The sequence below is a fragment of the Mus pahari genome, chromosome 16, assembly GCF_900095145.1.
Source record: "Mus pahari chromosome 16, PAHARI_EIJ_v1.1, whole genome shotgun sequence".
Taxonomy (NCBI): Eukaryota; Metazoa; Chordata; class Mammalia; order Rodentia; family Muridae; genus Mus; species Mus pahari.
Window position 1 is genome coordinate 49,942,980 of NC_034605.1, and position 12,060 is coordinate 49,955,039.

Below are 12,060 nucleotides of genomic sequence, written 5' to 3' on the forward strand. Positions count from 1 at the left end.
TTTTGAACCAGCAAATATTTCTAAAATGCTATACTAAAGCCAATCAGTTGAAAAATTCATGTGTAAAGAAACTTTAGTGTTGCTTACAGTTGTGATTATAATAGGTGTGATCTCAATTCCCACGAGAGGGGAATGGTTGAATAGTAAGACACAAAGTCACTGAATTTAATATAGAGTCATTATATTATACATATATATATATATATATATATATATATATATATAGTTATTTAACATAAAATCAAATATAAATATAAAGCTATTTAATACATGGAAAAAATTTAGAATACTGTAAAAACTTTTTTTTTTTTTTACTTACAAAGTAGGTTTGAAGACAACACCTTTATAGCATTTGTCCATCTTTGAGAAAACTAGTGTTTAGAATGTTGTTATAGGCTGAGTCCTAGAATAGAACACAACATGGGACACTGGGCTTTGGGACTGTTTCATTTTGTAATCAGAAAGTGCCAAAGGGTGGGGTTTTTTTTTCTTTTTATTTCTTAAAATTACATTTCTGTATGTGTATGTGTGTGTACCACAGCACATATGGGAGGTCCGAGATCAGTTTAGAAAAGTTGGTTCTGTCCTTCCATATGGTCCCTAGAGACTGAACTGAGGTCATCAGGCTTGGTGGCAAGAAACTTTACTCATTGAGCCATCTTAGCAGCCCTGGTGTGTATGTGTGTCTGTGTCTGTGTACACAGACTCGTGAATATGCACATGTTCCTTGCGGTTTTGAAAGTCCAGCTTGCAGAACTGCTTGTCTGTCTCCTGTCAGTCCTAGGCATGAACCGGTACTTCCAGCCATTCTACCAGCCCAACGAGTGTGGCAAAGCCCTGTGTGTGCGGCCGGATGTGATGGAGCTGGATGAGCTCTATGAGTTTCCAGAATATTCTCGAGACCCCACCATGTACCTGGCTTTGAGAAACCTCATCCTCGCTCTGTGGTACACAAACTGCAAAGTAAGTAAGAATGTGCTGGAAGCAGCAGAGAGGAGAGGGCGCCAGTGATGACTTAACTAGCAGGGTAGTCGGCCATGGTGACTAACTAGCAGAGTAGTCGGCCATGATGACTAACTAGCAGAGTAGTCGGCCATGGTGACTAACTAGCAGAGTAGTTGGCCATGGTGACTGACTAGTTTGAGTGCTGGGACCTTTCATCCCAGCACTCGTGAGGCAGAGGCCAGAGGCTGGTGGCTCTGTGTGAGTTCAAGGCCAGTTGGTCTGAATAATGGGTTCTAGGTCTGCTAGAGTTACAAAGTGAAACCCTGTATTAACAACAAAATGCAGTCAACCATTAGCACAGGGTTCCCAATGGAGGAGTTAGAGAAAAGAATCAAGGAACTGAAGGGGTTTGCAACCCCATAGGAAGAACAACAGTATCAACCAACTAGATTGCCCCAGAGCTAAACCAACAACCAAAGAGTACACACGGAGGGACCGGTGGCTCCAGCCACATATGTAGCAGAGGATGGCCTTGGTGGCATCAATGGGAGAAGAGGCCCTTGGTGTCCTGGGAAGGCTCAATGCCCCAGTGCGGGCCAGGGTGGGAGAACATCCTCATAGAAGCAGGGGGAGGGAGGATGGGATTAGGGAATTTTAGGGGGCAGGGACTGGGGAAGGGAATAACATTTGGAATGTAAATATAGAAAATACCCAATAAAAAAAAAAAAACAAACAAAATGTAAAAAATAAACTTTTAGCCCTAGTTTTTTGTTCGTTTTTTACTGGGCTACTGACTTTGTTGCTGTTGGTTTTGGTTTTACTGTAAACACAGGAAGCTCTCACCCCTCGGAAGTGCATTCCCCACATCATTGTCCGGGGCCTTGTACGCATCCGATGCGTTCAGGAAGTAGAGAGGGTTCTTTACTTCATGACACGGAAAGGCCTCATCAACACGGGAGTTCTCACCGTGGGAGCCGGCCAGCATCTTCTTCCTAAACACTACCACAATGTAAGCAACTGGCTGTGCGGTAGGTAGGTAGGCTCTGCCTTCGGTTGTGTTGCTATGGTGGTACCAGATACTGCAGAAACCAGTAGGCATAAGCAAGACGTGTGAAGACTTTCTCCCAGGAGGAGACTTAGGGGCACAGTTTCCGCAGGCTGAAAGAAAAAAAAAAAATGAGGTTACTTCTGACGGGCACCATCATGTATTGTGGGAAAACAAATCCCAGTAACACCAGAGAAATACAACTAGATTAGCAGTGCTTCACAGTTAGAAGCTTCCAGAGCAACTGTAACAGCATGTCATTACACTGTTCTAACTGGTGTTTTGTTTCTTTTTGAAGAAATCTGTTCTGGTTGTTGGGGCTGGTCCAGCAGGCTTAGCAGCTGCTAGGCAACTACATAACTTTGGGATGAAGGTGAGACTCTGGGGGTGTGGGGGTGGGGACAAATGGTTCACTGCTCCTTTGTTCCAAATTTTCTAAGACTTAGTTCCAAATTTTCTAAGACTTAGTTCCTAAATTTAATGAAGGATAATACACACACTGGCTTTCTTTTGAAACAGGGTCTCAGTACATAGCCCAGGCTAGCCAAGAACTCACTGACATCACATGCTTCTGCCTTTCAAGTGCTGACAGTTAACGACTTGTGACCTCACCAGGCCACATCGTTTTGCAGTAGGTTTTAAGGAAGCTTTGAGTCAGCGTCAGAGCAGATAGAGCTTTGGGGGCAGTAGACGTCCTGTAGGAAGGAACTCTGATAGACTAACCAGAATCCACAGAAGTAATTGGCAGGTTATCATTAACCAGTGGAGGGGATGGGATAGTGTACGGCAACAAATGAAAGTGTGGAGATCCACTGTCTCTCGGGGAAGTTTTTGAAATACTCAGGTAGCTCTTTTTCCCTTTTATAAACTCCTCCTACTGAGGATTAGAGCCCTGATAATCCTCAGTATTAATGCTTCTGTTAACACTAGGCGGGCGCTCTTCACTGGCCATCAGATTTCCTTGTGCCAACCAGCCAGTCATCCTTAAAAGAATATGCTGCAAAACAAAAGCTGCAGCTTCTGAAAGCGGGGTGGATTGAACAGACTCAGGGCTGAGCTAGAATTCTGGCTCTCTTAGCACTGTAGATGTGGAAGGTATCTGGCTTCTCCTAAGGAAGACAGAAGGATATGCCAATTGCTGGAAAATGCCAAACTCATATACAGCTAGCCAGTATAGACTGCTAGTGGGTAGGGAGGATGGTTCAGCTGTGTGTGATGGCGTACACCTTTAATCCCAGCACCAAGAGGCAGAGGCGGGCAGATCTTGAGTTGTAGGCCAGCTTGGTTTAGACCACTCAGGACCATTTAGTGAGTGTCTCAGAATTTGGTATCTAATTGTTATCAAATTGGGAACCTTCCCCGTAGTTTTCTCTTGATTCGCTAAGTTGGACCCATTTCTTCTCTTTAAAACTTTATAAGGACTTTGCTTTTCACTGAAGGCAAAGTTAAATATAGTTTTGGTTTTTCTTTTTTTTGTTGTTGTTGTTTTTATTTTTTAAGTCAGGGTATCTATCTGAATCCTTGGCTGTCCTAGAACTCCTTTATAGACCAGGCTGGCCTCAAACTCAGAGATCCACCTGCCTCTGCCTCTTCTCCCAAGTGCTGGCAGAGGCAGGTTAAATATAACTTAAGGTTCAGCCCTTTTATTATTCCCTGTCTAGCTTAAAGAATTTAAACAGTACATTCTTGGCAGTAAGGATTCGAAGTCATGTTTGTGGGTTGTTAGAAGTGTTCAATAGCTATGCCTAAAAGGTTTTTTTCTTCTGGGTAGATAGAGGACTGAGGTGGTGGATCACATTACACTCCTGGCAAGGCACGAGAGTGGATTGGGTTAGTGGAAGTGTTTGTGGTAGGGAATCCCTCCTGTGAGCTACAGAAAGTGTTTGCGTTATTTCATCATTAGGTCAGTGTCTCTCGTTTGCTTTTTACTTGGGAAACTTAAAGATTATGTTACAGGGAAGGCTATTAATCTTCAAAGTCTGGGGAGGCTGCCTTTAATGTTCAGCCTGTAGAACCAAGTAGCACACTGTTAAATTCAAAGGAGGGTGGAGAGGTGGGGCCACACTGTACCTCCCTAGTCATGTCTGGAGGAGAATGTCCGGAGGACTCGCTACACTCTCGCATAAGCAAGCTAACCTAGGAGTCCGTCCATCCCCATGTAAGGTTGGACAACGGTAGAGCTCTCTGCTAAGCTGGGAAAGAACATTGAGGGTGTGCTCCCGGGGATCCAGAGCCAACGGCTGATGCTGCAGTAAGCAGCACTCAGGTTGCTCCTACTACAACCCAGGGCACTTGGTATCCTGGGATCACAAAGGCCTTGCTTTCACCCAACAGCAGTTCTGCACCTCACTGGCACTCACTGGACTCAGCCTACTTTGTTACGGTCATACTTCAAAGGTTCTAGCAATAGATATGTCATGGAAAAAATCAGCTCTTGGACATAGTTCTTATTTGATTTGTTTGAAATGGAATTCCCATGTAATCCAAAACAGCATCACATTTGCTCTTCTGCCTCAATCTCCTGCGTGCCAGGTTTCCAAGCATATGCCACCATCCGTGAGTTACACTGGATCGTGATGTGATGTCTCGGGACTTGAGAGAGGGCTTCGTGTATAAATTTTTTAATGTGCAGCCGTGAAGATGTGAGTTCAGATTTCCTGCACTCACACACAAGCTAGATGTGGCAGCCTGTGTCTGTAATCCTGGCATGCTGGGAGAGGGGAAGCAGGCAGCTCTAGGCGATGGCTGGACAGCCAGTTTAGGTGAGAGTGAGCTCCAGGTTCAGTTGAGAGAGAGCCTGCCTCAGAGAGTAAGGTCAAGTACACCTGTCACACACATCTACACGAATACGTGTACCCACTTTTACACAGACAACTTGTGCGGGGGCTGGGGAGTTGGCTCCGTGCTCCTCTGGAGGACCTGGGTTTGATTCCCAGTGGTCACATGGTGTTAATGTTTTCAGCGATGAATGCACTTATTCATCAAAAAAAAAAAAAATTATCTATTTGAAATAGAGCCTGGGTCTCACTTTGTAGTCCAGGCTAGCCAAGAACTCTCTGTGTAGCCCATGGTGGCTTCAAGCTCATGGCAGTCCTCCTGCCTCAACCTCCAGAGTACTGGGATATTACAGGCATGAAGCTGCAGTCTGGCTCACCTGCTGAACCTTACCTGGCTGGAGGGAGGTGGTGGATGGTATCCATCCTGCAGACCACCCATCTACTCGTTGCTACAGCCTAGGCGGGTTTGGGCGTGTACCTGGGCTTCTCCTTACTTAGAGTTGGTTCTGTAGAAATATGTTAAAGTGCATAAGCAAGCAGCTGATTAACACTGCCATTCTACATTTTTGTAATTCTGAGTCTGGTATGATGTTCTGTTTACATTTCCCAATTACCTTTTTAAGGTGACTGTCCTGGAAGCCAAAGACCGGATTGGAGGCCGAGTATGGGATGACAAGTCCTTTAAAGGCGTGGTAGTGGGAAGAGGACCCCAGATTGTCAATGGCTGTATTAATAACCCGGTAGCACTAATGTGTGAGCAAGTGAGTGTCTTGGAAACTTACAGACAAGGAAAATAAAACTTGTCTCTGTTTGCATAAGAGTATTAATATGAAGCAGAGGTGTGTGGCCCTGTGGTAAACCACCTGCCTAATATGTGTGAAGTCCTGAGTTTTAGGGATAGGCTGGGGTACGTTATGCTTCGAGTGGACAGCATGCATCACTTCCTTCAGACCCTCTTGCAAAGTAAATAAGAATGGTTTCAAGTATGCCTTTCCCATTAGGCATTTAAAAGACCCCAAGCTTTAATTTTCGGGTCAGTTGCAGGCTACTAAATTGATTCATAATCAAGCCCAGGGCTGCTAGATATAGCAGGTAAAAATGTAGGATCCTTAGGTAAGTTTGTCTTTCAAACGAGTAATTTTCTTAGTGTAGGTATGCCCCAAATATTACACAAGATAATGTACATGTGACATTTGGGGCATAAATAATACTTTTAAAGTATGGTATTTCTCTGAAAGTCAGTCACCCAGCATCCTGTCTTGTTACCTTGCCAACCTGGTAGGTCAAAGGTGATCCCCCCCCCCAAAAGGTTTTGGCTTCTCTGAGTGTGTATGTTCATTTGCATGAAGCTCTGAAGTAGAGTCAGAATGTTCTATAAATACAGGCAGCCCACAGCCGCAGACGCACGAGCTGAATACTTACAAGTGTGTTGGCTGGAAGCTGCTGTCACCTTATCTCCTTCTCCTGCTTCGCTTGGCCGTCACCCCCAGCAGGCATACCAAAGCCTTGGTTTTGAGTTATTAGAGTCGTCATGAGAGCGAGCGCTGTCTAACTTGAGCTTAGACGTTGTAGGTGTTTTTTTTCAGGAAAGACTTTTCACCCTGTTCTTCTTGTTATTTTGAAGCTTGGCATCAGCATGCGTAAGTTGGGAGAGAGATGTGACTTAATTCAGGAAGGTGGACGGATAACTGACCCCACTGTTGACAAACGCATGGACTTTCATTTTAATGCTCTCTTGGATGTTGTCTCTGAGTGGAGGAAGGATAAGACTCTGCTCCAAGATGTCCCTTTAGGAGGTATGAGGAGTACGGTGGTGTGATGGTTTCCTTGTAGTGTCTGCAGGAGGGCCGGGCCTTACGTGCGTCCCTTTGGCTGAACTCTGCAGACTTTCTCAGAGGTGGGCAGTATCTTCCTGGGGTCTGTCGCTGCTGGCCTGTGCATGCTTGTATGTGCACTGGCTGGGGTGCACACATACACACGCACACACACGCATACATGCACACACACACGTGCATGCACACACGTGCACACATGAACCTTACTTTGAGTGGGCACATTGTTTAACTAAATTAAACATTTACTTTTCAATCCCCTAGAGAAACTTCTTTTATGGAAGCCTGTGGTAAGCCCTCCTTGTATATGATTATTAGCCCATATATACTTTCTGAAGGTCTCTGGATATCAGGATTTCTTTCCTTTCTTTGGCTTTAGTTGTAATAGGTTAAGTTCTTTTAGTGTGTTTTTAAAAAGTGCTTAATGTATATTAAAAATAAGAATATGAAATCAGAGCTGTGACTGTGGTACTTGAATGGGGCACTAGTACTCACAACTCTCAAGCACTTAACTCCTTACTGAGACTGAGGGTACCAGCTGGGACTCTGTGTACTGCCTCTCACATTTCCGTTTATGTCACCTGAAATTTTGTGATTTTGCAATTTCCATTTGTAGTTCTTGGAGGCGTGGTATTTTTTTTGGAGTGTGAATGTTCAAACTCTCTAATATGTTCATTTCTTTATTTTGACAAATATGTTCTCAGTTCTTCAGTTGATAATGTACCTCATTTCAGTAGCGGGTGTTTAAAGTTTCATTGCTGTTGATGCGATATACTCTGAGGAGAGCAGCTTAGGAAAGAAAGGGCAAAGGTCACAGTCCGCCACAGCAGGAAGGTCACATCTCATCCATAGTCAGGTGCTTGGAGAAAAAAAATGGCCGCATGCCACCTGCTCACCTTGCTTTTCCTGCGTTAATGGCACTCCGGGGACCAAAACCCAGTGGTGGCACTTCCCACTTTCAGGCTTTGTCCTCCCACATCAAGGCAACTGAGACATGTGTGCAGCCTCACTGAATCACATCCAGTCCCAGGCAATGCTACTCTGTGTCAAGTTGACAATTAATGTACACACAGGCACGGTCTTTCCCTCTCTGACACCTCTGAGAAGCCCAACCCACAGTCAGACCGTCCTTGGAAGTATTGGCAGATGACATGACAGAATTCCCAGAAGTCCCTGCCAGGTCGCAGGCCCACTGCAGTGTGTAGTGTCCAGACCAATTGTCCACCTCTTGGAATTGAAATTGTGAGGCTGACTTGAGAATTCTCCAAATTTTACTTTTTTTCTTTTGAGACAGAGACTTGCTATGTAGTCCAGGCTAGGCTTGAACTTGGAATCCTCCTGCCTCAGCCTCCAGAGTGCTGGGATTTGAGGTGAGTGTCATCACCCCCAGCTCTCTTCTCCGTGTTTTCTACGTATCTGACAGACCCTGGCTGGGCTCTCTTTGTTTTTTCCTTAGTTCCTCACTTGCTGATGCAGCTTTTTCTCTTGGCCTTGCTTTTCAAAAGTTAAAGGAGGCCCAAGAATAATTTATAAGTAAGATTTAAGCTTAATTTATTTGAAAAGTTTTGCTGATATATGCATACATCTGTATGAAGTTACAGTTGTATTCTACCTATCAGCATGTCTGTTATGTACAATCTCAGTACATGGAAAGAGAGAGTGAGTGTGTGTGCATGTGTATGACTGTGTGAATGCTCCGGGGCTAGAGATCACTTCAGAAGGAATACACACGGAAGATTTAGAATGTTGCTTACACAGACAATTAGGTTCAAGCTCCCCTTAGTCTGCCTGCGCTTCCTTTCATGCTGGGCTGTAATAGTGGTGAGCTCTCTTGTTCACACGGTGACAGGAATGGAGAGCTGCTGTCAGCAGGAATGGACTGCTACAGAGAGCTCAAGACTCCAGGGCAGAAACCTTGTACAAACCTAGGGTCCCTGGGGGTCTCAGTGTTACCAATTAGTGTAAGAATTAGAACATTTTAGTGAGAATTTAGAATTGGCTAAGAAACAAAAGTTGAGCTCGTCTTAAAAGTGTTGAGGCTGAGTAGGGATGTGGAGTTCCAGCCCCCACCCCCATCCTTGGCCCTCCCCCCCCCAAGCTATGTAGTATTAATAAATACATACCTTGTCTCAGAAACCCAGGGCTCAGGCTGGGGCTTCGGAGATCACTTGTCTACCCTGCTTCAAGGCACCGAGTCTGTTTTTCAGTTCTGAAAACAAACCAGCAGAACAGATGCTCCATGGTGTGTCTAGTCAGACAGATGCACAGCACTCCATAGAAACCTGGAATCTGTGACATATGTAGGTGATGGTTGTCACTAAACAGGAGCCATCTGGACTAAGATGCTTGGAATTAGGCAGAAGCCAGAGCCCTCAGACACCTAATGTGTACCCCCCCACCCCACCCCACCCCACCCACACACACACCCCATTTACTCTCTAGTTAAGACAGTCAGAACTGGAATTCTGTAGTAATGGGATAGATAAGTGCTGAGGTTGAGAGTGGGAAAGATGACATGGTCGGTAAAACAAAGATGAAAACCGAGCCAGAATGGAATAACCACAGCTGTAATCCAGCACTCGGGAGGCTGAGGCAGCAGCCGGCTAACACTAGATTGTAAGGCACGGAGGGCCAGGCCCTTGGAGGGTGCACTTAAACTGCACAGCAGGGATAGAATTTACCCTGAAAGGATCAGGAGCTTGTGTGGCCAAGCCTCAAAGTGGGCAGGTCGTACTTTCTACTCCGGTGAGGCCGCCAGGTGCCCACCCATCTCTGCTTTTAGAAGAACGTAATTGTCTGTTGCAACAGGAATTCATGACTGGTATTGAGGAAGATGGCCGAGCCAGCAGAAGTCCGGAGAAGAGAATGCAGCCTAACGGACTTCCGTAGTTGCAGGGAGATGTCGTAGGAATGTCCAGGCCATAGCAGTGAGCAAACAGGGAATGGCAGGCCTGTGTTATGCTTGTGTAAAGCGACTGTTGCACATTGTGAGCAGAAGGGAGCCAGTTTCTAGCTAAGCAGGATCGCAACATGTCTTAAGGTGTAGCTGCCTCTGAAGCTTTGTCCATAGAGGTAGGCGTTCAAGTGCCGAGGACTCCCCGGCCCCATCAGGACTTTATTGCGTATCAGTTATTCCCGAGTTTGCTTGAGGAGGCTGGAAGTTTGGGGCTCTGTTGGGGAAAGCAGCAGGATGAAGAACCGGACAGGAGTTTCCTTCTCCACTGATCTCTCTGCTCTGATCCGTCCCCACCACAGAGAAGATAGAGGAGATCTACCGGGCTTTTGTGGAGGAGTCTGGCATCCAGTTCAGCGAGCTGGAGGGACAGGTGCTGCAGTTCCACCTAAGTAACCTGGAGTATGCTTGTGGCAGCAGCCTGCATCAGGTGAGCCAGCAGGGCCTGAGGTGGGCCGTGACACACTGTGGCATGCAGCTGGGGAGCTGGCTCGTTCAGGAAAGTCCTCGTGCGCAAACATGAGGGTCTGAGTTCGGATCCCCAGCACCCATGAGAAAGGGAGACCCGGTGGCGTGCTTGCGTGGTCTCAGGGCCGAGGAGACAGACAGGAGGATCTGTGAGGATTGCTGATGACCAGCCCTGCCAGCTGATGAGCTCTGGGTTCAGAGAGAGACCTGGTCTCAGAACTAAGGCAGGGAGTCCAAAGGAGGTACCCAGACTCTAACCCCGGCTTCTACATCTCTGCACACACAAAAGGACGCTTATAACTCTGTGCGTATTGTATGTATAAATATGGAACGTTAGGCTGTTTGGGACTAAGGAAGAAAGGGTCTGTTGTCCAGAACGTTGAGAACCATGGCTTCACAGTATGATTAACTCCATAGTTTTATTACTGTCGTTATTATTCTAAGTCTCTCTGTGTGCATATACACACACAGTTGCTTCAGTGCCACCACATACACGCATTGCTCAGCGGGCAGCTGTCCAGAGCTGCTTTCACTGTAAGTTCTGATGGCCAGATTAAGGTCATGTCTGTGCGGCAAGCACTTCCACCCACAGAGCCATCTTCCTGGCCCTGTTCTTATAACCCAGGCTGACCCACTTGCTATATGGCTCCAGTTCCTCCTGCCACCGCCTCCCATGTTGCTGGGGTCACGGGTTCACACCACACGTAAGACCAGGGAGGGAGCACTGCTGGGCTGGTCCCTCCTCAACCCCGATCCTGCGCTGTGGCCCTGGGAGTCATTTTAGTGGAGCCATGTTGCTAAAAACGGTGCTCCAAGAAACCAGAACAACGTAGCCTCGCCGTTCTGTCTCCTAGAATTAAATTTCAAGCCTCCCTAACTCATTTAAGCAGGTGTGAATCCAGCACACCCTACAACCCTGCCTAGAAGCTGTGTGGGTGTCCAGGGCAGCCCTGCCTCAGCACTACTCTGCGTTACAATTTGAATGGAACCCTTTTCCCCAGATGTGCTAGGTCTTGGCCTCCATGGACCTCCTGCCCTTGTTGAAGAGAAAAAGTTGGTGTGTTTTCCTGTGGGGCTGATCAAATACAGTTTGATCTCTATAAAATTTGCCTTTCTCAGAATTGCTGATGCATAAAATGAACTATTAAAAAAAAAATCAAGGAAAGGTACCTATGCTCAGACTGTTTAACCCTTCCTCCCGAACTTGTCCCACGTGTGAGTGTACATGGAGGTCAGAGGACAATCCCAGATATTGTTCCTCATGTGCTGTCTACTTTTATTTACTTTGAAATAGTCTTATTCTGCAGCCTACACTTGCCTGGAATTTAAGGCAGTGCCTCAGTTTTCCAGGTGTTGAATTCTTGAAGCCGTGAGCTGCCATGCCTGTCTAGACCCTCTATCTGTCGAGTAGTTCACCTTCCTCAGACAGTGGTGTCCTTGGTAATTGATGCCTTGGGTGGCTTCTCCCACCTGACGCATCTTTTGAGGTCCTTGGGGGCAGCTTTAGGGTTTACATGATGGCTTCCTAACACCTCGCGTTGCTTCCCAGGTGTCTGCTCGCTCCTGGGATCACAATGAATTCTTTGCCCAGTTTGCTGGTGACCATACCCTCCTCACGCCAGGCTACTCCACTATCATTGAGAAACTGGCTGAAGGACTGGACATTCGACTCAAATCTCCAGTGAGTATGGATGGGAAGGAGGCTCCGGTTTGTTTGGGGAGGCTGTGAGGTTTGGGGCGGCTGTAGTTTCGGGCATGTGATGCTTAGGAGATAGGCGTTCGTCTGGGCAGTCAGCCAGTATCTCCCAACTCTTCGAAGGGTACGACGGTAGCCTCAGGAGCACAGCATCCACCCAGTTAATAGTTAGAGGTTTGGGTACCCAGAGTAGCCTGGGTGCAGTTGGCTGATAATACACTGACCTCTCTAATCCTAATCTGATACTTAGTTCTTCATCCCAGTGGGCTTACAGCATCTTAAGATCGCAGATGACTTGTCTGTCTTTGTGCTATAATAAAGGATATTCCATTATCCTGACAGGC

The 12,060-nt window shown here is 46.4% G+C and overlaps 1 protein-coding gene across 1 annotated transcript in view; it reads left to right on the plus strand.

Moving 5' to 3' along the window:
* Kdm1b (lysine demethylase 1B) overlaps positions 1-12,060 on the plus strand; it is a 40,168-nt gene that overhangs the window by 17,720 nt on the left and 10,388 nt on the right. Inside the window, exons 9-15 of the mRNA XM_021215405.1 lie at positions 779-963; positions 1,778-1,954; positions 2,289-2,363; positions 5,391-5,528; positions 6,392-6,563; positions 9,855-9,982; positions 11,570-11,701. Of these exons, the coding sequence (XP_021071064.1) occupies positions 779-963; positions 1,778-1,954; positions 2,289-2,363; positions 5,391-5,528; positions 6,392-6,563; positions 9,855-9,982; positions 11,570-11,701 (1,007 nt within the window). The remainder of the gene's footprint in view (positions 1-778; positions 964-1,777; positions 1,955-2,288; positions 2,364-5,390; positions 5,529-6,391; positions 6,564-9,854; positions 9,983-11,569; positions 11,702-12,060) is intronic.